The sequence below is a fragment of the Salvelinus alpinus genome, chromosome 28, assembly GCF_045679555.1.
Source record: "Salvelinus alpinus chromosome 28, SLU_Salpinus.1, whole genome shotgun sequence".
In the NCBI taxonomy this organism is placed as follows: domain Eukaryota; kingdom Metazoa; phylum Chordata; class Actinopteri; order Salmoniformes; family Salmonidae; genus Salvelinus; species Salvelinus alpinus.
Window position 1 is genome coordinate 15,679,714 of NC_092113.1, and position 27,189 is coordinate 15,706,902.

The window sequence follows — 27,189 nt, forward strand, 5'->3', positions numbered from 1 at the left end:
TCACAGGGTGTGCTTTGGAGCAATGGCTTTATAGGGAAAGAATCTGAACTGTACATTCTGGGATATAATAAATAATAACATTAGTGACACATTTTCTTTCTGTCCATTATTCCAAATCCAGTGTTTTTGTTTAATTATATCACTTTTTTTAATGACAGTTATGATTGGGCTGCATACACTCTGGTAACAGTCATTTGAGTTGTCTGGACCTTGGAGTGTTCTGGTCTCTCACATACAGAGAGCTTGATTTGTCACATAGAGAGGTGTTGGGTTTTCTCTTTGCCTCCTATTGTGAGCTGCTGAGCTATCAGGGAAAGTTCAGGGGTTGCCTGAGGTCACAGACTTTGCTGCTGTGACTAAACCACTGAAGTAAATGGTGTCTCATCTCAAATCAAATCAAATCAAATTTTATTAGTCACATACACATGGTTAGCAGATGTTAATGCGAGTGTAGCGAAATGCTTGTGCTTCTAGTTCCGACAATGCAGTAATAACCAACAAGTAATCTAACCTAACAATTCCACAACTACTACCTTATACACACACACAAGTGTAAAGGGATAAAGAATATGTACATAAAGATATATGAATGAGTGGTGGTACAGAACGGCATGGCAAGATGCAGTAGATGGTATAGAGTACGGTATATACATATGAGATGAGTACTGTAGGGTATGTAAACATAAAGTGGCATAGTTTAAAGTGGCTAGTGGTACATGTATTACATAAAGATGGCAAGATGCAGTAGATGATATAGAGTACAGTATATACATATGAGATGGGTAATGTAGGGTATGTAAACATTATATTAAGTGGCATTGTTTAAAGTGGCTAGTGGTACATTTTTACATAATTTCCATCAATTCCCATTTTTAAAGTGGCTGGAGTTGAGTCAGTATGTTGGCAGCGGCCGCTAAATGTTAGTGGTGGCTGTTTAACAGTCTGATGGCCTTGAGATAGAAGCTGTTTTTCAGTCTCTCGGTCCCTGCTTTGATGCACCTGTACTGACCTCGCCTTCTGGATGATAGCGGGGTGAACAGGCAGTGGCTTGGGTGGTTGTTGTCCTTGATGATCTTTATGGCCTTCCTGTGACATCGGGTGGTGTAGGTGTCCTGGAGGGCAGGTAGTTTGCCCCCGGTGATGCGTTCTGCAGACCTCACTACCCTCTGGAGAGCCTTACGGTTGTGGGCGGAGCAGTTGCCGTACCAGGCGGTGATACAGCCCGACAGGATGCTCTCGATTGTGCATCTGTAGAAGTTTGTGAGTGCTTTTGGTGACAAGCCGAATTTCTTCAGCCTCCTGAGGTTGAAGAGGCGCTGCTGCGCCTTCTTCACAACGCTGTCTGTGTGGGTGGACCAATTCAGTTTGTCCGTGATGTGTACACCGAGGAACTTAAAACTTTCCACCTTCTCCACTACTGACCCGTCGATGTGGATAGGGGGGTGCTCCCTCTGCTGTTTCCTGAAGTCCACAATCATCTCCTTTGTTTTGTTGACGTTGAGTGTGAGGTTATTTTCCTGACACCACACTCCGAGGGCCCTCACCTCCTCCCTGTAGGCCGTCTCGTCGTTGTTGGTAATCAAGCCTACCACTGTAGTGTCATCCGCAAACTTGATGATTGAGTTGGAGGCGTGCATGGCCACGCAGTCGTGGGTGAACAGGGAGTACAGGAGAGGGCTCAGAACGCACCCTTGTGGGGCCCCAGTGTTGAGGATCAGCGGGGTGGAGATGTTGTTACCTACCCTCACCACCTGGGGGCGGCCCGTCAGGAAGTCCAGGACCCAGTTGCACAGGGCGGGGTCGAGACCCAGGGTCTCGAGCTTGATGACGAGTTTGGAGGGTACTATGGTGTTAAATGCTGAGCTGTAATCGATGAACAGCATTCTCACATGGGTATTCCTCTTGTCCAGATGGGTTAGGGCAGTGTGCAGTGTGGTTGCGATTGCGTCGTCTGTGGACCTATTGGGTCGGTAAGCAAATTGGAGTGGGTCTAGGGTGTCCGGTAGGGTGGAGGTGATATGGTCCTTGACTAGTCTCTCAAAGCACTTCATGATGACGGAAGTGAGTGCTACGGGGCGGTAGTCGTTTAGCTCAGTTACCTTAGCTTTCTTGGGAACAGGAACAATGGTGGCCGTCTTGAAGCATGTGGGAACAGCAGACTGGGATAAGGATTGATTGAATATGTCCGTAAACACACCAGCCAGCTGGTCTGCGCATGCTCTGAGGACGCGGCTGGGAATGCCGTCTGGGCCCGCAGCCTTGCGAGGGTTAACACGTTTAAATGTTTTACTCACCTCGGCTGCAGTGAAGGAGAGCCCGCAGGTTTTGGTAGGGGGCCGTGTCAGTGGCACTGTATTGTCCTCAAAGCGGGCAAAAAAGTTCTTTAGCCTGTCTGGGAGCAAGACATCCTGGTCCGCGACGGGGCTGGTTTTCTTTTTGTAATCCGTGATTGACTGTAGACCCTGCCACATACCTCTTGTGTCTGAGCTGTTGAATTGCGACTCGATTTTGTCTCTGTACTGGGACTTAGCCTGTTTGATTGCCTTGCGGAGAGAATAGCTACACTGTTTGTATTCGGTCATGCTTCCGGTCACCTTGCCCTGGTTAAAAGCAGTGGTTCGCGCTTTCAGTTTCACGCGAATGCTGCCGTCAATCCACGGTTTCTGGTTTGGGAATGTTTTAATCGTTGCTGTGGGTACGACATCGTCAATGCACTTCCTAATGAACTCGCTCACCGAATCAGCATATTCGTCAATATTGTTGTTGGACGCAATGCGGAACATATTCCAATCCGCGTGATCGAAGCAGTCTTGAAGCGTGGATTCAGATTGGTCGGACCAGCGTTGAACAGACCTGAGCGCGGGAGCTTGTTGTTTGAGTTTCTGTTTGTAGGCTGGAATCAACAAAATGGAGTCGTGGTCAGCTTTTCCGAAAGGGGGGCGGGGGAGGGCCTTATATGCGTCGTGGAAATTAGTATAACAATGATCTAGGGTTTTTCCAGCCCTGGTAGCACAATCGATATGCTGATAGAATTTAGGGAGTTTTGTTTTTAGATTAGCCTTGTTAAAATCCCCAGCTACGATGAATGCAGCCTCAGGGTGTGTGGTTTCCAGTTTACAAAGAGTCAGATAAAGTTCGTTCAGGGCCATCGATGTGTCTGCTTGGGGGGGAATATATACGGCTGTGATTATGATTGAAGAGAATTCCCTTGGTAGATAATGCGGTCGACATTTGATTGTGAGGAGTTCTAGATCAGGTGAACAGAATGACTTGAGTTCCTGTGTGTTGTTATGATGATCACACCACGTCTCGTTAATCATAAGGCATACCCCCCCGCCCCTCTTCTTACCGGAAAGATGTTTGTTTCTGTCGGCGCGATGCATGAAGAAACCAGCTGGCTGCACCGACTCCGTTAGCGTCTCTTGAGTTAGCCATGTTTCCGTGAAGCAGAGCACGTTGCAATCCCTGATGTCTCTCTGGAATGCTACCCGTGCTCGGATTTCGTCAACCTTATTGTCAAGAGACTGGACATTGGCGAGTAGTATGCTAGGGAGTGGAGCGCGATGTGCCCGTCTCCGAAGCCTGACCACGAGACCGCCTCGTTTGCCCCTTTTTCGGCGTCGCACAGGGTCGCCGGCTGGGATCAGATCCATTGTATTGGGTGGAAGGCAAAACACTGGATCCGTTTCGGGAAAGTCATATTCCTGGTAGGAACGATGATGAGTTGACGTTAATCGTATATTCAGTAGTTCCTCCCGACTGTATGTAATGAAACCTAAGATTACCTGGGGTACCGATGTAAGAAATAACACATAAAAAAACAAAATACTGCATATTTTCCAAGGAACGCGAAGCGAGGCGGCCATCTCTTTTCGGCGCCGGAAGTATGAACAGTTCCTCTACCTGAACAGTGCTGTCCTCTCCCGGACTGGACAGACCTGGCACGGAGAGAAGATGGAGCGCTTGAAGTCAGGCTTTTAGCCGTGCAGGAGAGAGGAGAAAAAGGGAGGGTGGAGAGGGAATGAGGGCACGCTGTCCCAAATTTAGAAAATGTAATCTGCTGTGGGGCAGACATGTCGCCAGACGCAGCCAGAGCAGAGTGCACCTGGGATGGCCTCTTTGCGCTGAGTGATTCATGGAGCTCTCCCAGGCTTAGCAAAGGCAGCCTCCCTATCTATAGTATCGTTCGTCTTCATCTACATTATCTACCTGAAAGAGAGGGAGAGATCAGAGAGGGGGGAGATAAAATGGGGCAGAGAGTGAGAAATGGAGAGAACGAGGATAGAGAGAGATGAAAGGAAGAGGGAGAGCTAGACAGGGGCAGAGTGAGGAAAGATTCTGGGGCAAATAGAGAGAGAGGGTATGGCCGTGTCAGGGAATGATGGAAACACTGAGGTGGTGAGTAAGACCCAGGCAGAGTCGAGGGCAAGGAGAGAGGGTTAGAGAGGAGAGAAAGACATACAACAGATACAGATTTAGAGTAGCGGTGCTGTTTTCCCCCTCACTGTAAATAGGTCAACCATCTGTGTTGTATTAGACATTTATGTTGGATACATGTAGTTAATGATGTTTGGAAAGGGATTTTGGAATATTTATGTCAAACAGTGTTTGATGTTACAGTCTCCTCTCTGACCTTTGCCCTCTGACCCCTGTGTGTTGCAGGTATCTGGATCAAACCAACCCGAACCTCCAGGATGAGGGTTAAGAGAGCAGACTTTGTGGCCGGATGTCTCGGTGGAAGGGTCATCGTTGCTGGTGGACTAGGTGAGCACTTTACTGCCCAAATAGATGCTTGGGTTCCAAAATAACCCAGAACCAATAAACTACTTGACCCTGACAAATAACAACACCACTTACAGCACTAACAACAACAACAAGGTCAGGTCCTAACACTAAAACAACCTCAAGGTCTAGTTCATGTGAACAAACAAAACACCTGCGCATTAATCTTAGTAACACAGTGTGACAGTCACACCATGAGAAGTAATCATGTTAATTTAGGCAAATGAAGTTCCCATTGCTTTCTAATTTTCCCCTTGATTGAATTGCATCATAAATATACTGTGAAAAAACAATGAATCATGTTTAGAATAAGTAATCAGAGGGTTAGGGTTTCCTCCACTGCATGATTGTAAGCAGTTTACATTTATAGCCGTGGCTCAGTAGGATATAAAGCAGTGTTTACCTCATAATGAGACATTGTGGGAATGTATTCTATTCTCTGTCTTTGTACACATTCTGTGTAATTTGGTTAATTTATTTGTTCATTTGGGTCTCCATGTCACAGCTTAAGGAGACAATGAAGCGAGCTTAGAATCTGTCATAAGAACTGCTCCCACTGTCTCTGTGCAAGAGATAGGGAAGGAGAGAGGGAGAGAGGGAGGGACATTGAGTTTGAGTGAGAGATGTAGAGAGAGGACAGACACAGGGAAGAGAGGATGCAGAGAGAGAGAATACAGTTTGAGCAAGGGGGGCGGGGCTGGTACAGAGAGACGAGAGGAGAGTACGAATTAGGAAATGTTACACTCAGAAATGTCAACAGAGTCTGGGCATGATCATTTTAATCCAAGAAGGATATTTTTGGATTCTGATTCACGTATGTTATATGGCATATTTCCCTTCCTCTGACTTTTGTCAAAAGCTGGTAAATGAGGGATCTGCTCTTAGTTTAACAGCCAGCTGGGAGAATTGTCTCTGTCTTTTGAGGCTGAATGAAGCACCTATTTATTATTCATAGTGTTGGATGTGTGGAAGCCAAAGGGCTGCTTTTCAGGGTGACATCAGATTGCCATTGAAAAGCTGGAGCCTCCTCCTCAAACTCACTCTATCTCTGTATTCTCTCTTCATCTGTCTCCCAAACATTTCTGAGTATCTTCACTTTTTCTCTCCCACTGTCTTTTTTCTCTCAAATATTTTAATTTCTCTCTCGACCTCCCCTCTCTCGACCTCCCCTCACTTATCACATATAGAAGACACATTGATATATGTATGAATATTATGATTCGAGAATATTTGAATTAACTTTGAAGAGATGGCTGTGTGAAGGTGGATGATATTCAATTATGTGCACAGCCCAATAGAATGTCACTCATGTATACACACACACACACACAAACACACACACACACACACACACACACACACACACACACACACACACACACACACACACACACACACACACACACACACACACACACACACACACACACACACACACACACACACACACACACACACACACACACACATCCTAACAAATCCTAAGAGGTCTAATGATTTAAATGTCTTTTGGTCATTTCAGGGATTGGCTTATTTCAGGTGTGATATTTAGTCACCGAAGCTTAACCCTCTTTAGCTGCTTTTAGGTCGGTGACTTCACATTTCTTTGTGCCGTTGTCCAGTTCTGTCCTAAAATCTATTGCAGGCAAGTGGTCAGCAGTAGCTGTGGTGTGCCTAATCCCCTTCTGCTAGAACCCCCATTATGACACTAACCTACACTGCTGAGGCCAATCCAATTAGGGTGGTAGGTAGCCTAGCGATTATGAGTGTTGGGCCAGCAACTGAAAGGTTGCTGGTTTGAATCCCCGAACCGACTAGGTGAAAAATATGTCGATATGCCCTTGAGCAAGGCACTTAACCCTAATTGCTCCTGTAAGTCACTGGATAAGAGCGTCTGCTAGAAGACTTAAATGAAAACTTTTTTCAAAATGATCTTGGTCCATTTGACACAGAACATGTGGTCAAATCCAATTTAGTAAAAACATCCCCCTCGGGAAGACAAACTTCTAGTAGCAGAGAGGGGGAGATATAGGTTAGATGTTAGAGAGGGAGCTGGGTTGTGGGTTGATAAGAAGCGTTGGGAAGCTGGGCTGGAAATCAAAAGCGTGACAGGAAGCTTTGAGCGCCGAGAAGAGTGGAGTGGAGGAGCGGTTCTTCCTGCACAGCGCTATGGCGGAGTGTGTTCCTGTGAAGATAAAAAAGGAGCAGGTCTGAGCAGTACTCTGATTACCATGAAAAGACGATTCAGCTCGGCACTTTGTTCTCCCCAGAAATTATGATAACAACAGTAGCCTAACCCCCACTGACCAGTCCATATCATCTGCAGCTCATTGAGTGTCTCCATGGAAACCAGAAAAACTTAGCAGCAGCTGGTGGCGTGTAATGACACGGATAGGAGCACAAATCCTGAGGCTTTGACCGACCCTCCTAAAGATATGAGATATTGCTTTGTGTGTGGTGGAGGGAGAATAAGATGTGTGATTGTGGAGGATATACAGTAAGTATAACAAACATTGAGAACAACTGCTTTTTCCATGACATAGACTGACCAGATGAAAGCTATGATCCCTTATTAATGTCACTAGTTGAAAAAGTAGGTAGATGAAAATATTAATTGATTGGTTGGCTGATAGGATAAGATACACTGAACATGTGAAAGTTGTGAACGGTTCAAGAATTACAATTATTGTTGGTTGGTATTATATGCAAATTTATGCACATTTAAGTAGCTACAGTGGCAAGAAAAAGTATGTGAACCCTTTGTAAATACCTGGATTTCTGCATAAATTGGTCATCATTTTTCTTCATCTAGGCCACAACAATAGACAAACACAGTCTGCTTAAACTAATAACACACAAACAATTATACGTTTCATGATTTTATTGAACACACCATGTAAACATTCACAGCGGAGGGTGGATAAAGTATGCGAACCCTTGGATGTAATAACTGGTTGACCCTCCTTTGGCAGCAATAACCTCAACCAAACACTTTCTGTAGTTGCAGATCAGACCTGCACAACGGTCAGGAGGAATTTTGGACCATTCCTCTTTATAAAACTGTTTCAGTTCAGCAATATTCTTGGGGTCTCTGGTGTGAACTGCACTGTTGAGGTCATGCCACAGCATCTCAATCGGGTTGAGGTCAGGACTCTGACTGGGCCACTCCAGAAGGCATATTTTCTTCTGTTGAAGCCAATCTATTGTTGATTTACTTCTGTGTTTTGGCTCGTTGTCCTGTTGCATCACCCAACTTCTGTTGAGCTTCAATTGGCGGACAGATAGCCTGACATTCTCCTGAAAAATGTCTTGATAAACTTGGGAATTAATTTTTTTGTCGATGATAGAGAGCTGTCCAGGCCCTGAGGCATCAAAGCAGCCCCAAACCATGATACTCTCTCCACCATACTTTGCAGTTGGGTTGAGGTTTTGATGTTGGTGTGCTGTGTGCTGTGTGCTGTGTACATCTTCAAACTAAGGGCAACCATGGCATCCGATAGGAGATGCATCCATCCATGATGTATATGGGTAAGATAGTCTAGCAAGCTACATTTTCAGATATTACACGTTTCTAATTTTGACATGAAGTCTTTTCCTTTCAAGTTAACGTGTACTGTTAGCTAGCTAGCTAATGTTAACTGGCTGGCTCGCTAGCTAACGTTACATGTTTAATCTTATTCGTATCTCAGAACCATTTTCTTGGCTAGCTATAGCCTAATGTTAGCTAGCTAACATTGAACCTGGTTGGATAGCTGGTTGGATAGCAGATTCATGCAGGGTAGTAACGTCATGAGTAGGGATTATGGTTTATTGTGTACCTAGCTAGCGTTGTGAGGTCAGAACGTTCGGATCAACCCTACTCATTGGCCAGTGTGCGCTCTGTGAGCGAAACGCTCTGAATTTACAAACGGACAATCTGACAGCACAGTTGCAGAAACCAACGCTCTGGAAAAGAAAACAGCCTAACCAGCTTTGCTAGGGCGAGTAATGTTCAGTGAGATGTTCTCTCATTTGTGTTTGGAAGTAGCTAGCAAGTTAACTTGGGTGCTTGATTGCTGTTAGTACAGAACGCCCGGATGGTTCTCCTCACAGTATTCCCATTTGCATTGGTAGCATGTTGCACCTTGCCATTTTCTACATTCTCCTCAGGTTGGTCCTTCTTAGCCTCCTCAGGTAGCTTGTCTCCTTGTCTACTGCCAAAGTTACACAGAAGCGGCACTGCGATAATGATTGTCAGTGTAGTGTCCATCTTCGTGCAGAGCCCCTCCTTTTGGTAGGGGAATCATTTTTTTCACACTCCAAAAACTCTCTCTATTAGACCTCTTGCCAGGATATGAGAGGTGTTGTATGCTCTCTCTTCTGTGTCTGCAGGTTTAAAAGGGGAGTCATAAGGTACCCACGACAGGCATATCCAGGCATATATTTGTCACCTACTAGACCTCCCTTTGCAGCATTGCACACAGACGACTATTGTCAAAGATTCTGCTGTCATGGGTGGATCCTGGCCATCTAGCTACGATGTTGGTGAGCTGACGTTTGTCATAACAGACAGCCTGCACGTTGATGGAGCAGTAACCTTTCCGATTACGGAATAGTTCTCCATTCCAGGGTTGGGATTAGGAATGTGTGCATAGTCTATTGCCCCTAGTACACCTGGGAATCTAGCTCTCCTGTAAAATCCAGTTGCTGTTTCCTCTGTAGGCTTGAACCTTATGTACTGATTCTTCAGACTGGCAATAGCACTGGACAATAGCACTGGACACTCTGACTACAATCCTGCAGACGGTTGACTTGTGGAGTCCAAAAAGGTCCCCATCCACCATCTGGAAACATCCAGTTGCGTAGAACCATTGAGCAATAGGCTTAAAATGAATCTAGGTTTAAAGTGAAAACTAATTTTAGATGAGAGGAAGGATTTAATTTAACTAGGATTAATTTAAAACTAGGTTTAAAATTGGGTCCAACAAGATTAATAGATAAACCTTGATTTAGCCCAGTTTAAGAGTTAATTCATCTTGGTGCAACCCACCCTTAGAGTTTAATTCGGGAGATGGTAACTCTTTAAAGAACCGCTCTCGTGGTGCCCCAGATCCTAATTAGTTAATTGTTACATTATTAATATAATTGGGTGACAATTAAACAGTCTATTAGATAAATAACAGTCTTCAGATGAATGTTAAAGTCAAGTCACGACAGTGTTGTTAAACAAAGCAAGGAAAGTGAACTTCAAAACATGATGTAGTTTTATTGGAATTTGCTGTTGTTGGAAAGTAATGAATCTGCTAGCTTCTGACAAGACTTACTGCATCTTTAACCCTTTGACATATACCAACAAACGGGTGTGATTATTCTACAGTGGCCCCTGCAGCGCACGTTCAAACCGGTGTGATTAGAACACTTATTTAGAATGTCCAGTTTCAATTGACGCAACTGTCAGCGTTTGAGCTGGCCACTGTTATTTTCACAGAAACATTTTGCACAAACACAGTCCTTACAAAGTTATGTCCTGAATGTGACCAGTGTATTTTGGGATGCAGTGTTCAGACATTCATAGAAGTAGAGACAACATAACACAATCATCCAAACCGGAAAATATAGGCTACATTTGTCCTAGCGCTAACTGAGGAAAGACTGACGTAACACAAGCAGTCATATTTAGCTAACTCTTGGCTGACAGAAACCACAATATGAATTAGCTAATAGAAATTACTATTTACAATTCATCACATCACGGGTGAGCTCACCATTTATCAAAATAATTGAGTTAATCAGACAATGGGTAATTTGTGCACGTTTGGTCTGTTTGCGGTATGCATGTTGAAAGGGGTGTGTCGTCTACGATCATTCACTTCATTCACTTTCGGAAGTTTACTCGAAAGATGAGTGAAACGTCATTCACTTAATTAAGTTATAACATCTTTGGTCTGACAGTTGACAGTTGTTTACATGACACCCATAATGCATTGTATAATGTCAGCAACATGGTGCCACACATAGCTAGCACATGACTGAGCATTAGCTCATCATAATCAGTACAACCTTAAAAAAAAAGTATTTTACACACATCATACACATCATTACAATCTTTGCAAGAATTAGAATGCATGATTTGTCACCAGAACTTGAAAACGTGAATAAAACAGTGAATACACAATGCTCCATACATACATACGATATGCTACAGTAGAAACAACCACACGGTTTACAGAAAATAAGGGACTGATTGGAACGCACACATGTCCAAAGTTATTGTTTGTAAGGAAAACAACAATGAAGGCAATGCGAGCGCCAGCCAGAAAATGTGCCGGAGTTCGTGCTAGACTGCGCAAATGTCTGCATACTTGATCTGGGGAAACACTGGAGAGGTGCTTGTCTGGTTCAATCAAGCCTCAAGTTGTCCTCAACAGTGAAATGGTCTACTTCTATGTGAATTAATGAGGAGGCGGAACACACATGGTGAAAAGGTTAATGAAAGCAGTTGATGGGTTACTAAAACAGCTCTACCTCTTGATTGGTAGAAGCTATTCCTGTTCTGTTTTCAGATTTGAAAATTAGAGGAGGATTTCATATGCTCTAAGTTTTTGTCTGACTTGTTGGGGGTAGTGGTCAAAATGGCAGTTGTTTTTAAAAAGTTACAGAAAATTTTGTTGATGTGGTTACTAAACCAGCTGTAACGTTGGATCAGTAACAGATCATTCTGAGGTCCTGAGGCCCATTGTTGTGTTGAATAGAATATGAAGTAATTAAGCATACTATCTATATAGAGGGTCAGTTCCAGTACCATATTTACCATGTGCAGGGATACTGGAGTGATAGAGGTAGATATGTATAGGGGTAAGGTGACTAGGCATCAGGATATATGATAAACGGAGTAGCAGCAGCGTATATGATGATTGTATGTGAGTGGGTGTGTGTGTTTAGTCAGTATAAATGTATGTGCATATTACTGCATGTGTGTGAGAGCAAATGATGGACTGAGTGTTTGTATGTGTTGGTGTATCAGTGTGCGTAGTGTGTAGGGCCTTGTGAGTGTGCGTAGAGACATTGCAAAAATAAGAATAAATATAAAAGAGCAACTCCCACCTAATGAAGCCTTAATACTTGGCAGAAGCACCTTTGGCAGCATTTATAGCTGTAAATCCTTAGAAATAAGGACAACATCCATTAATTCACCAGTTTATTAGGTACAGGAAATAAGGACAACATCCATTAATTCACCAGTTTATTAGGTACAGGCATCGGACCCCCCTTTGTCTCCAGAACAGCCTGAATTCTCCGGGGCATGGACACATTACTTAATTGGTATCAAGGGATCTAATGTGTGCCAGAAAAACATTGACACCAGACAGGATGGGGCCAAATCCTGACTCTGCCATCAGCATGACGCAATAGGAATCGGGATTCGTCTGATCAGGCAATGTTTTTCCACTCTTCAATCATCAAGTGTTTGTGCTCACGTGCCCACGCCCACTGGATGGCTTTTTCTTGTTTTTAGCTGTTTTTAGTAGTGATCGTCTGCTGCAATAGCCCATCCGTGACAAGGACCGATGAGTTGTGCATTCTGGGATGCCGTTCTGCACACCACTGTTGTACTGCACACCACTGTTGTACTGCACCGTTATTTGCCTGTTTGTGGCCTGCCTGATAGCTTGCACGATTCTTGCCATTCTCCTTAGACTTCTCATCAACAAGCAGTTTTTGTCCACAGGAGTGCATGTCGCACCATTCTCTGTAAACCCTAGACACTGTAATGCGTGAAAATCCCAGGAAAGAGGTCGGCCGTTTCTGAGATACTGGAATCGGCACGCCTGGCACGGTCATACGCATCTCAAAGTCACTTAGATCACTTGTTTTGCCCATTCTAACGTTCAATCGAACAGTAACTGAATGCCTCGATTCCTGTCTGCTTGCTTTATATAGCAAGCCACGGCCACGTGACTCACTGTCTGTAGGAGCGAACCATTTTCCTGAACAGGGTAAATAAACTGGCCATTGATTTTGTCAAAATTGCTGAAGCTAAGTAAATTCAAATCAAACTATTTGTCACATGCGCCGAATACAACAGGTGTAGACATTACCGTGAAATGATTACTTACAAGCCCTTAACAAACAATGCAGTTCAAGAAAGAGTAAAGAAATTCTTAACCAAATAAACTAAAGTAAAAAATAATAAAAAGTAACACAATAAAATAACAATAACGAGGCTATATACATGGGGTACCGGTGCCAAGTCAATGTGCGGAGGTACAGATTAGTCGAGGTAATTTGTACATGTAGGTAGGGGTAAAGTGACTATGCATAGATAATTTTGGTTAGGAATCATTCATTTGGCCTTTCTAGGGAGTTTTTCCTAGCCATCGTGCTTCTACACCTGCATTGCTTGCTGTTTGGGGTTTTAGGCTGGGTGTCTGTACAGCACTTCGAGATATTAGCTGATGTACGAAGGGCTATATAAAATAAACTTGATTTGATTTGATTTGATGGACAGCAATGTTCAAACCGTGTCCCTGATATTCAGGCAGATTTAAATTAAGGACTGAGATTGGACTTCTCAGGAACACTCACCTCTTGGAAAGACATTCTGGTGTGTCTTTGGCATTAACATGTATGTAATTGTCCCGCTGAAAAATAAAACTCTATCCCAGGGTTAAGTATTTAGAAGACTGATATTTTCCTCTAACTTTTAAGCTGGGCTTTTCTCTTTTCTTATTTATTTTGACCCTGACAAACTCCCTGTCCATTTCAGTGACAAGCATACCCATAACATGATGCTGCCACCACAATACTTGAAAATACAGAGTTTCACAACATTGCATTCACTCCACATTACTGGCCTGTAGGAAAAAGTGAAAAGAAGAAAGCCTGCATTAAATCTATTTAAAATTGTCCATTATGTTTACAACATGGCCCATGCAAAATATTGCAAGACAATATAGCAAATAAATGCACTTTTTGGCTTAAAATAAAAACTTTAGATTTTGGTCAAATCAAATACAATACATCACATAGTGAAATGCTCTGTATTTCCAAGTAATGTGGTGGCAGTGACTGGGGATATGAAAGGAGCCAAGCCCAGGAAAACCTGCCTGGGTTTTCTGAATACCTAACCCGGTGTAGAGGTTTATTTTCAGTGGGACAATTACACAACTGTTCATGTCAAAGACACACCAGAATGGAGTGGTCCTGAGGGGTCCAGTGTCAGTCCTGACAAAAATCTGCTTGAAAAATAAGAGACAATGTTTGAATATTGATGTCCATCAATACTTCCCAACCAAATTTACTGAGCGTGAGCAATTTTGACAAAAACAATGGAGATATGTTGCCCTAAGAGTCAAAAGTATTTACAGCTGTAATTGCTGCCAAAGGTGCTTCCACCAAATATTAACTCTGGGGTGTGAAGACATATGCAATCAAGACATCTTTGTTTTTAATTCTTTATTCATTTAGAAAATGTTATGTACTTTTTCTTTCACTGATAGTGGAGAAGGCTGTATAGATCTGTAGGGGGAAATTCTAATGTAATCCCATTTTAGATGACATTTTAAGGCATTGAAATGTGACAACTGTTCAAGGGGTGTGTAGATTTTCACTAGGCACTGTATATGTGCTTTGTTTTTGAGTTAATTTCAAGTTTTAATTTGCTTCTTACAATCTCCCCTAGTGCATTTAAATGTTTTTTACAGACTACAGTATACTCTCCCAGCCATCTGGATGGATGCAACATGCTGCATAATTCCACCTGTGGCTCAGAGACTGAGAGGCAGATCCCATTGATAAACTAGACAGACAGACCCCCCAGTTCAAGACGACAACACAGCTATCCCCCGGGGCCCTAGTCTTAGACACGTTTGTCTTATCATCAATTTCTGTCTTATCATTGAGTATATAACCTTACTGGAGGGTGGAATTAAAAATGCCTTTATTTAGAATAGCACTTACATGCCTATTGCTATCTTTTTTAGTTTTTGTGTGTAATTTCAGGAAGTATGTTTGTGTGTGCTCATGTGTTACAGAGTGAAATAGGTTGAGTGTGTTTCACATTGTTCAATAGTAGGTAGTATAGTTGTGTTAGTTTGATCATGTGTGTATGTCAGAGGACCCGGCTCCACATGTTTGACTTCCTTCCATGTATCCCATTCCAACCATTACAATGAAACGGTTCTCCTATAGCTCCTCCTCTGGTGTAAAGTGCATGCTCACGTGTGTGTGTGTGTGTGTGTGTGTGTGTGTGTGTGTGTGTGTGTGTGTGTGTGTGTGTGTGTGTGTGTGTGTGTGTGTGTGTGTGTGTGTGTGTGTGTGTGTGTGTGTGTGTGTGTGTGTGTGTGTGTGTGTGAGAGAGAGAGATGAACAGGTCTGCCTGTCTCCTGTGGTGTGTGTGCGTCAATGTGACATTTGGGGGGGGGGTGCAGCAGTCCCGGCCCCAGACAGGTCAGAGTGATGGAGTAGCTTGGAGGCGAGCCACACTAATGATGTGGCTGTGAGGGGGATACACACCGGACATGCCTTTGTGCTCCTCTATTACGCCAGGCACTGACTAACACAGAGCTATTTGTGAAGCTTCAATCCTGTGTTCTACTGCTCTCTCTATAATGTTAGCTCAACTGTAAAATATTGACGGTCACATTTTCATGTTAAGAAGGGAATAGCTGTTCTTTTTCAGGGAAGATCCATCTGTGTCCTAATTTTAGGGGGCAAACTATTTGTAAATTGGTGTTCATGATCTCATCGGTGTGTGTGTATCCAGGTAACCAGCCGTCGCCCTTGTCGTCGGTGGAGAGCTACAATCCTGTGAAGCGGAGTTGGGAGTACGCTGCCCCCATGCCCAGTCCCCGCTGCTCCTGTTCACCCCTGCAGACACCCAACATGCTGTTTCTCATCGGGGGCGTGGCCCAGGGACCCAGCAACGCCGTGGAGGCTCTCTGTCTCAGAGAGACTGTGTGACACACACACACACGTACACAGAGACAGACGAAGGACTCAATGCAAGCAAATTCAATGTGTGCAGGTGATAGACACTCATACAGATTTTGTTTTTGCCTTTGGACCTTGCAGTTGGTGGGCAGGATCAAGGACAGTGACCCTGACACCTGTTTCTTTCAATGGAGAAACAAATACTTTTCTACATTTTAGAGACATAAGAGGAGTCAAATAAATAAGCAAAAAACAACACCACAGAAACACATACACACACTACACAAAAGACGCCTTTGAACAGCACAGCATTTTTCTGGAAAAAACAGGGTACTTTTCTGGAAACTAAAGGAACTTCGGGCCATATCTGTTTCACTACAACAGTCAGGCTGCAGTGGCTTGTTTAGACACTTTTCTATCATCTTAAAAAAGTAGAGTTTAGGATATAACATTGGGGTATTTGTCTGTGTTTTGGTACCTTCACAGCCAGGCGTGTGTGAATATAGCACTGCTATACACGTGGAGTTAAAATCCCACACACCATGAATACCACCTCTAGAATGGCCAGGCCCATCCCTGCACTGTAGCATCCAGAGACAAGAGTGCTTTGGCACAAAGCAACATTTCCCTTTTTTAGAGAAAAATATATATATTTTACCTCAAGAGCTTTGCAATGAACAACATATGAAAGGCAAAGGAACTGAAGGCAGGACAAAGTGCATGCTCAGAAAGTGTATTTATTTCAGATAATCCTTAGGTGGCGGCTTAAAAAAAGAGAGAACAAAAGAGAGGGAAATTGGAAGTGTGTTTGTAAATGGAAACGTCACCGCTAAACAATATTTGGGGAGTTTTTCCAGTCTCCCTACATAATTATGAGTGATAAGAGGTGTTTCAGACATAGTTATGAGTGATGAGAGGTGTTTCAGACATAGTTATGAGTGATGAGAGGTGTTTCAGACATAGTTATGAGTGATGAGAGGTGTTTCAGACATAATTATGAGTGATGAGAGGTGTTTCAGACATAATTATGAGTGATGAGAGGTGTTTCAGACATAATTATGAGTGATGAGAGGTGTTTCAGACATAATTATGAGTGATGAGAGGTGTTTCAGACATAATTATGAGTGATGAGAGGTGTTTCAGACATAATTATGAGTGATGAGAGGTGTTTCAGACATAATTATGAGTGATGAGAGGTGTTTCAGACATAATTATGAGTGATGAGAGGTGTTTCAGACATAGTTATGAGTGATGAGAGGTGTTTCAGACATAATTATGAGTGATGAGAGGTGTTTCAGACATAGTTATGAGTGATGAGAGGTGTTTCAGACATAATTATGAGTGATGAGAGGTGTTTCAGACATAATTATGAGTGATGAGAGGTGTTTCAGACATAATTATGAGTGATGAGAGGTGTTTCAGACATAATTATGAGTGATGAGAGGTGTTTCAGACATAATTATGCACCATAGCAGTATTTTTTTATTTTCACCCCGGGAGAGTTCAACCAATGACATAATTGTTTGATTGAGCCTGCTGTCTGATCTAAAAATGAATGGAGTCATGTTTTGTAGCAATTATTGTGGCCTTTGTGTTTTGCCAATTACATATACATGCTAGCAGAGAGTAGATATGGTTGGCCTTGTTCAATAGAGCCATTGGACTTGTCTCAACGATGTTCCTATCTGCCACGACATCGCAGGATACCTAGGTTGACAAATTTTCCCTGGCTTTGTAAAGACTACAGCCTGACAGGAGCCCTACTTTGCTTTTCAAAATGGCGTCGGTACTAGTTTCTACACGTTAATGGGAGCTATGTTACCGTGCACTGTCTATACAAGATGGCAAAATAATTACAATGGCTGCTTCTGATAATTCCTCTTTCCAAGAAGAGCTGGACGACTAAACAGTTTTTTGATGTTCTTTTACATACTAACATAGGGATACAACGATGGGGAGCCACGGTCAGACTCCGACTGGTGGTACCTATGCGGGTGCTGTCCAGCCATGCCAACAAAAGAGGAACGTCTGTGCTCAACAAATTCTCTTGCTGGAGGCGGTCACTGCAGACCCCATGGATCATGTGTATGTGACAGACCATTGAAGTTGACTCACATATGGATTTTGGTGTGCGCGAGACGTTCTTCAGAACCTTCAAGATCAACTGGCGGAGGCAGCCTAGACCAGCTGGACCAGGAGGGCAAATGACAAACAAGTAAGTTATTTTGCTGTTGGTAGCTAGCTAAGTTCTCTTTTCACATGAGACAGTATTTTTCACTACAGTATAATTTTGTGATCGATTCGACCATAACAGGGCTTGCTAATACCACAAGCCAAGTTAAGCTAACTAGCTCTGTTTGCTATACCCAAAATGTACTGTAGCCTAATGTAGCTCGCTAGATAGCTAACGTTCGCTAGCTAGCCTCAGTAGCTAACTAGCTAATGTGCGCCTGTGTGATGTGAAATATTCTGCATCGTGCTGCTACAGTAGGAATACAGACAGTACACAACAATTGCCCATGAAAGTCTAATAGTGTTTTTGTCATTCTCTTACAGACAATACTTCATGGTGGCCTACAGATTATTTTGGGAGTTTGTTCTACATGGGAGAAGCTAGGCACCGAATCCCCTTGTCTGCATGTGTTGTTGGAGCCATATTAGCAATGTATCCCTCACACAGTGGACAGTATGTTAGATACAAATAAGTTGATGACTCAAGAGGAGAGTGTAAGGTCCATAACAACAATCTCCCCTTGTATCAAAGTGACTCTGTACACCTCACTGCACCCCCCAAACAGGCCATATGCAATATTCACATTGTAGAACTGTAGTATTTATTATAGGTGTTAGTAGTATATTTTTCTTCTACTGTATAAATGTCATACAGTACATTGCCATAACTGTTCCTGCATACTGCTGTGTAAACTCACCTTGGTCTCCAGAGCAAATAAACTATGTCTGGAATAGAAGCCATGTCTACTTATTTGCCACATTGACAGACTATTCTATTATTTTATTAAAACATGTTTAATTCTAAAGAAATGAAAGTTGAAATGATGCAGCAACTCCCTGCATCATTTGTTTTAGTAGTAAGATTGTAGCTAGTTACTTCCAAATACATTTAATGAATATCACAATGAATTGATCCAGAAGTCAACACTTTATTGGTTTCTGATGCAGCTGGAATCATTTAGTCACTTGTCAGTACTCATGGAAAAAAGATTATATAAAACATTTGATCAAACTCCATTATATACATAAACTCAGCAAAAAAAGAAACGTCCCTTTTTCAGGACCCTGTCTTTCAAAGATAATTCGTTAAAATCAGAATAACTTCACAGATCTTCATTGTAAAGGGTTTAAACACTGTTTCCCATGCTTGTTCAATGAAGCATAAACAATGAATGAACATGCACCTGTGGAACGGTCGATAAGACACTAACAGCTTACAGACGGTAGGCAATTAAGGTCACAGTTATGAACACTAAAGAGGCCTTTCTACTGACTCTGAAAAACACCAAAAGAATGATGCCCAGGGTCCCTGCTCATCTGTGTGAACGTGCCTTAGGCATACTGCAAGGAGGCATGAAGACTGCAGATGTGGCCGGGGCAATAAATTGCAATGTCCGTACTGCGCCTAAGACAGCGCTACAGGGAGACAGGACGGACAGCTGATCATCCTCGCAGTGGCAGACCACGTGTAACAACACCTGCACAGGATCGGTACATCTGAACATCACAACTACGGGACAGGTACAGGATGGCGGCAGGTAGCCTAGTGGTTAGAGTGTTGGGCCAGTAACCGAAAGGTTGCTAGATCGAATCCCCGAGCTGACAAGGTAAAAATCTGTTGTTCTGCCCCTGAACAAGGCAGTTAACCCACTGTTCCTAGGCCTTCATTGTAAATAAGAATTTGTTCTTAACTGACTTGCCTAGTTAAAGGTTAAATAAAAAAATGGCAACAACAACTGCCCAAGTTATTGCAGGAACGCACAATCCCTCCATCAGTGCTCAGACTGTCCGCAATTGGCTAAGAGAGGCTGGATTGAAGCCCGTTGTAAGGCAGGGCACAAACCCAGACAGGACTGGCAAAAAGTGCTCTTCACTGACGAGTCGCGGTTTTGTCTCACCAGGGATGATGGTCGAATGTGCGTTTATCGTCGAAGGAATGAGCGTTACTCTGGAGCGGGATCGATTTGGAGGTAGAGGGTCCGTCATGGTCTGGGGCGGTGTGTCACAGCATCATTGGACTGAGCTTGTTGTCATTGCAGGCAATCTCAACGCTGTGCATTACAGAGAAGACATCCTCCTCCCTCATGTGGTACCCTTCCTGCAGGCTCATCCTGACATGACCCTCCAGTATGACAATGCCACCAGCCATACTGCACATTCTGTGCATGATGTCCTGCAAGACAGGAATGTCAGTGTTCTACCATGGCCAGCGAAGAGCCCGGATCTCAATCCCATTGAGCACGTCTGGGACCTGTTGGATCGGAGGGTGAGGGCTAGGGCCATTCCCCTCAGAAATGTCCGGTAACTTGCAGGTGCCTTGGTGGAAGAGTGGGGTAACATCACACAGCAAGAACTGGCAAATCTGATGCAGTCCATGAGGAGGAGATGCACTGCAGTACTTATTGCACCAGATACTGACTGTTACTTTTGATTTTGACCCCCTTTTGTTCAGGGACACATTATTCCATTTCTGTTAGTCACATGTCTGTGGAACTTGTTCAGTTTATGTCTCAGTTGTTGAATCTTGTCATGTTCATACACATATTTACACATGTTAAGTTGCTGAAAATAAACGCAGTTGTTAGTGAGAGGACGTTTCTTTTTTTGCTGAGTTTATCTACTGAGCTAGCAATAGCTATACCACAATGCAGTTGTGAGCATACTAGGCATTCTATATTATACTACAACGTCACTCAAATTGAATATGGATGTTGTGTTGGTTGAATATTCCAGGCAGGGTCCTGAATGTTCTTAATCTGGTAAACCTTGTCTTGTGTTGGGCAATGGCAGCTGGTCTGGCAGAACTTCATGAGCTCTTGCCAGACCTGTGCAGTCTTTTCCTCTTCCGAGTCAGATGAAGTTGAGCTTAAGCATGTTCACGGCTGAAAGCTCTCATCCAATGGGTCTACAGGATCTGTACTACTAAAGCTGGTGTCAAGATCATCAGCAGCAGGATGAGTCTTTAGAACACACACTAGTCAGTGATTAGCCAACATTTTACTACTTTGTCCCCATCAATACACACTCGAACAAGTATGTCAATAGATAATGCATACTAACTGTCACACACAATACACACCCCCAACAGACACCAGTCAGTCACCCACACCATCCCCTCCTTACTAATAACTCAGTTTTTCTCCAATTTAGACTTCAGGTTTTGCATAAACAATCAACTAAGTCTCCATAATACAGAGAAAAGTTGTAGCCTACTTCTAAACAAACCAACTATGACAACTAGACACAGACCATGATAATCCCAAGCTCCAGTTGTTTTTTTTGCTCTTGGAGTCATGGAAGGAAAAGGTGACTTACACTAGTACCTGGTGCTGAGCTTGATGTTGATGCCGCTGCATAAGTTCAACGGGAACACAAAGGCTAGTCATGTTAGCCTCTGTGGTAGTTAGCTTGCTAATGTAACCTAACGTTAGCTTGCAAAGTTACAAATCACATCGCCATATAACGTAAACTCACCCCATTCCGTACAAATGTGTGCAACCGCATCATTCAAACGAGGCTACAAAGGAAACTAATGGGACTGTAGCGACTGTGTTGACTTCAAAATCGGGGGTGTGAACTAGGTTTCTATTCAAGGGTTGATCGACATGGTAATGGCTCTATAGTATTGGAGAAAAGTTTAAAAAACGGACCCTCCGTTACATCGTGACGTGTCATGTCGTAACGTACAGCACGCATAAAGCAACTATTTCTGCCTTACAATCTCTCTCCACCAGGTGTAGCGATTCTCTCATCGTTTAAAAACAAGAAATGGACAGTGACGGGGGTAAGGGGGGGATGCCTAGTCATTTTTTGCATCATCATTGCATGCGATCATCATTCTCAAAGCCGCTGTTTACTTCTAAGATCACTTTAGCACCGCCCTAAAAACCCAATTCAAATTTGACACAACCCTTCAAATAGGTATGTAATGACACATTATATAAACTCTTTATAGTATTTTATTTACATTTTTAGAGGCGATAAGGTGATAAGTTGGACAGATCGAGTGAAAAAAAGCAATTTTCCACACAACATCTCTCCTTCTCACTATCACTCATTAGTTTCGCTTCCCCACCCGCCATTTTTAAAAAGACCCGAAGGGGCTCATTGCCTGCTTCAATTATGCAGAAACGGGCAGCTTTTAGGTCATGTAATTGATTCTGTTGGAAAGGGGAGAAATTGTGCTTTACAATGGTATTGACATTACAGTTGATCTGGAAGTATTACGTTTTTGGGGCGCTAAAATAAGGGCAATTGTACGGACCAAGGCGATGTACGAGTGAGTTTACATTACGTAGCAGCTGGCTAATTACATTGATTTGCTTTGTGATATCTAGCCAGCATATTATGAAAACTAGCTAGAATTTGGTTTAGATAAACTAATGTAGTTCGCTAGCTAGTTAGCTAGCTACTGTAGATAAGTTAGCTATGTTACCTCTGCTTGACTTCTTTAGTAAGGTAACCAATGAAATGTTACCCCATCATCCTGTTCTTGCTTGTAGTTTGCACATCCAGGTACTGAGCACCACACCATGACAGAACTTTACAGTTGTTGTCGACACGAAAATAAAAATAAATAGTTATTCTGAAGCTGATGTTCTATGACCGAGTGGCTTGTCCAGTGAGTAACATTAGCTACCTGCTGACACCCATTCTCAACTGGATCCACCTCGACAGGGGTGGTAGTACGTTCTGATATGAATTCGCTATGAATTCTGGATATTGTGGTTTGCTTACAACCAGGAAATGTAGATGGCCTGTTTCTTCCGGTGAGATGCAGAAACACTCGCTTTTGCATGTAGTGAGGAAGTAAACATTTTTTATGACACATTAACATATACATTTTATTTGATTTATTTAACCTTTATTTAACTAGGCAAGTCAGTTAAGAACAAATTCTTATTTACAATGACGGCCTACCCCAGCCAAACCCGGACGGCGCTGGGCTAATTGTGCGCCGCCCTACGGGACTCCCAATGGACATATACAGTGAAAGAGCAGTGATAAAATGTCCCTTTAATAGAAAGACCGTGCTGCATTTTCCTGAGCCCTCCTGTAAAAATACCTTCCTTGTTCAGCCTTGCCTTCTCAAGGACCAGATAAGAAATAGAGAGAGCAGGAGTGGTTTTAGAGCTAGTATTAGAGGACAGAGGGTGGAGTTCACATTTGCTTGTCCTAAAAATATATTTTTAGTATGTATTTTATTGATACGAGTTTTTTCCTTTCCTTGGCCACCTATGTACAACCCCACATTTTCTGGATCATGAGTTTTTACTTTATTTAGGATGTCGTCCTAACCTAAGCTGGCCCAACTGTCTCCTACACCTGTTCAGGCTGTGGCTTCTGCTCTCTCTGGTTGTCTTATTGACTTTTATTTATTCAGGGTAACACAATTGAGACCAGGGTCTCTTTACCAATGATGCCCTGAATACAACATGTTTCTCACCAACAGGAACAAAAATTAACATTACAATAAAATAATCACCTGGTTCATGACTTTATTCATTATTGTGTTTATCAGCTTCTCCTGTTGCGCAGACCTTTGATGTGCTAAATTACAGGCTGGAGGGCTGGGGCTGTGGCTGGTAAGGAGAGCTGGGGCCGTGGCTGGTAAGGAGGGTTGTGGCTGGTAAGGAGGGCTGGGGCTGTGGCTGTGGCTGGTAAGGAGGGCTGTGGCTGTGGTTGGTAAGGAGGGCTGTAGCTGGTAAGGAGAGCTGGGGCTGTGGCTGGTAAGGAGGGCTGTGGCTGGTAAGGAGAGCTGGGGCTGTGGCTGGTAAGGAGGGCTGTGGCTGGTAAGGAGGGCTGGGGCTGTGGCTGGTAAGGAGGGTTGTGGCTGGTGAGGAGGGCTGGGGCTGTGGCTGGTAAGGAGAGCTGGGGCTGTGGCTGGTAAGGTAGGCCCGGTCTGTGACTGGCTAGAAGGGCTGGGGCTGTGGCTAGTTAGGGGGTGACTCAGCAGGGTTAGTGGCACAACCATAAAATTATGAATATAACACATATATGTATATACGTACGTAAATAGATTTTCATCAGTGGAGAGAATGCTGTATTCATTAGCAGTTTGTAGGGGGGGTCTCCTCTGTAGAAAATAAACCCTGGTTTCTAAGCTCTTGAGTACAGTTCAGTTTAGACAGTGCTCACACACCCTGAAGGCATTCTATGGGGCTTCTCTGTCGTTCTGAATATCATTTCCGAGGTAAAATCAATTTTCAGATGTGCTCCACTGGCGCTGACGAGACATATGACTCAACAGTGTAAACTGCTGTTTACTCTAGTTCTGTACTGTAATCTCATCGCTGCTGGTTTTATAAACATAGTACAGTGTTGTAGAGCGTTCAGTACATTTACTTTTCCCATTTGCTTTCTTTGTAGTACTGATCTCCTTAAACAGTCTATTAGACTCAGTCAGGTTTTATAACATGTCTCTCTGCCTTCTCTTCATGGGATAAAATAGTGTATGATGAGTCCATACACTACATATTTCCGAACATACTTACATTTGATTGATGGAAATCATTTCAGAACTGTGTCTTATTTTCACCATCAAAGCCTCTGTTTTTGTGCGGTTCACTATGACCATGCGGTGTCCAGGCAACAGTCACTGTGTCACACCCGTGAGTAGCATTACTGTGTTATAGTGAGTCAAGTATTGTTGCTTTTCCTTCCAAAAGAAATGAGTATTTAAATAATTTATGTTATCTCTGTTGTTTTATCCCCACAGTGCTTCTCCTACAGGTGTTTATTTGTGTTGTGTGGGTTGAGCTGTACAGAGTCAGGTTTGTGGTGGTGTTGCCCTGTCGTGTTGACACAGGCCTGTTATCTCTCTATGATGCTGTGCTGTGACGTGTTTCCATGGTGCGTAACCACGGTGATGGTGTTAGCTGATGATCTCTGACTGTATCAAGTGCACTGTGTGTCTGTGTGTCTTGACTCCTGTCTCAACGAGGGAGGCTACGGTATGTGTCTGAATATCACAGAGGGGTTCAATGGAACGAAAGCCTGTCACAATTCTTTTAATGTCAGGTTGTTGTTTGAAGCCATAAAGCCAGATAAGTTTGCTTTGGTTAAGATACACTAATTATGTCACAGCACATCCACATCTGGAGAAGGAGATTCCTATACATGGTACAGTATGGATGAGGAGAGGAACAGCCGTGCCAATATGATATGTTGCTGAACCTCAGTCAATTCTCCTGATAACCAATACAAATCATCTGAGTCCAAATAGGACACTCCCATGACTTATCTGTTGTGTGTGGCATCTTTCATGTTCTAACTGACAATCAGCAGGAACTGTTTTACTCCTATAACGTGAGGTGAGGTGATCATCAGCCCAAACAATTAATTTGATTAGGTTATATTTCAACAGAGAAATATTGATATCCAGACCTCTTAATAACTCAGCTTTGGTACTGACCAGCCAGAAGAGAGGAGCCAGTTAGTCAGCCCTCTAACAGACCTGATAACGTCCCCCAGATGATGCCTGGTGACTGGGCAGCATCATGTTCTGTAGCACCAGAAACGGAATGAGGAAACAAGTTTACTAATGGCCTGATTTGTGGATCAATGTGCAGAAGAGAGCGCCAGGCGTTTTGAAAGTGCTCTGGTCTGACAGAGAGATGCCTGGATGGAATCCTGTGGTTGTTTCTGATTGTGTTCACTTGTACAGTTAAACATTGTAAAAGTAATGTGATACAGTACACAGGCAGAGTTGTGGCAGTGACTCCAGTACAGTAGTTCAGTGCCTATAAATGTGAGGTAGTGCCTCGAATATATGAATTCTAAAATAAAATATTTTGACTTAATGTCTGATTCCATTGGTTGTGTGTGCCATTATTTCTGTCAGTCGTTTTCTCTTACTTTCACATGCAGGCAGCAACCAGGTGCCTCATCTGCAGTGTGTAGTTCAATGTCTGGTTAGCAGAGGTGTATCAAAATGTGGGAACATTTGACCTTGTTCATTATAGATGAGCCAGGCGGTACAAAACAATTCAAACGTTACTCAAGGTTTCTGCTCCTATGGTGAGAATGGAAGTGGTTGCCTTCCTGTTATAATGATGTTAATGTATGGCTCCACAGTCCACTAGTTTTCTAAATGATTTTTCTTATTTTTACCATTTCACTGTAAATGGTATGTCATCCGCACTGAGTGTCATCATATTCAACGGAACAGTGTGTAACGTAGAATTCCAAATACTGAATTATGACAGGGAAGTATTGTATGTTTCTACTGTGGTACTCTGTTTAGCAGGAGTTTAGCCCATGTAAATAATCTGTAGCCAATGTCCCTGTTTCCAGCTACACAGTTTCTTCATTGTACATCATAATATCAATGAATAAAACCCAAAACGTTGTCTTTAATGTGATGCCTCTTGGCAGTGAACTTGGTAGGGGAAACTCCCATGAAGTCAAGGGCCAATTAGGCTCCCTACCCAGAATACTCATGGTCCACACAAACAGCAACACAGTCGTGAAGAGGGCACAACACTGCCTCTTCCCCCTCAGGAGGCTGAAAAGACTTGGCATGAGTCCTCAGATCCTCAAAAAGTTCTACAGCTGCACCATTGAGAGCATCTTGACTGGCTACATCACTGCTTGGAATGGCAACTGCTTGGCATCCAACTGCAAGGCGCTACAGAGGATAGCGCGTACAACCCAGTACGTCACTGGTGCCGAGCTCCCTGTAAACAAGGACCTCTATACCAGGCGGTGTCAGAGGAAGGCCCTACAACTTTTCAAAGACTCCAGATATCTACCCCCAAGCTTTAAGACTGCTAAATAGCTTGTTACTGTTTATTATCTGTCCCTACCTATATGTACATATTTACCTCAATTACCTTGTACCCATGCATGTCGACTCAGTACAGGTACCCTGTGTATATAACCAAGTTATTGTTGCTCATTGTCTATTTATTCCTTGTGTTATTACTTAAATTATTTAGACTAGTTCTCAATTTGTTTTATCTCTGCATTGTTGGGAAGGGCCCGTAAGTAAGTATTTCACTGCTAGTCTGCACCTGTTTTTTAAGACGCATGTGACAAATACAATTTGATTGATTTGATTTGATTTTGAATGCCTAGCCCTGAACTCTGCTCTTAGTTAATTGAGAGGTAATGCGTTCAGGTTCACCAACCAGAACCCAGGGAGAAGCAGGGTTTGATGAGCTTGTTTCAAAAACCCATTGTGGCTATTTGAATATAACCCAGATACACATATTGAACTAAATGGTTTTCTCTTCTCATCTTGTGGCTTTCCCTGGCCTCTAC

The 27,189-nt window shown here is 43.1% G+C and overlaps 2 protein-coding genes across 5 annotated transcripts in view; one reads left to right on the plus strand and one right to left on the minus strand.

Moving 5' to 3' along the window:
* LOC139557275 (kelch domain-containing protein 8B-like) overlaps positions 1-25,739 on the plus strand; it is a 159,088-nt gene extending 133,349 nt beyond the window's left edge. For 2 of the 4 annotated variants that reach the window (XR_011671358.1, XR_011671357.1), the window contains exons 5-7: positions 4,663-4,764; positions 15,527-17,908; positions 18,250-25,739. Coding sequence is in view for 1 of the 4 variants with exons in the window: in XM_071371855.1 (XP_071227956.1) it covers positions 4,663-4,764; positions 15,527-15,723 (299 nt within the window). In the remaining 3 variants the exon portion in view is untranslated. Of the gene's footprint in view, positions 1-4,662; positions 4,765-15,526 lie in introns of all 4 variants that reach the window. The other 2 variants (XR_011671359.1, XM_071371855.1) reach the window with 2 other exon arrangements.
* The window catches only part of LOC139557993 (E3 ubiquitin-protein ligase PDZRN3-like), a 29,545-nt gene continuing 25,836 nt past the window's right edge, over positions 23,481-27,189 (minus strand). The window contains exon 6 of the mRNA XM_071373364.1: positions 23,481-23,837. Within this exon, the coding sequence (XP_071229465.1) occupies positions 23,481-23,837 (357 nt within the window). The remainder of the gene's footprint in view (positions 23,838-27,189) is intronic.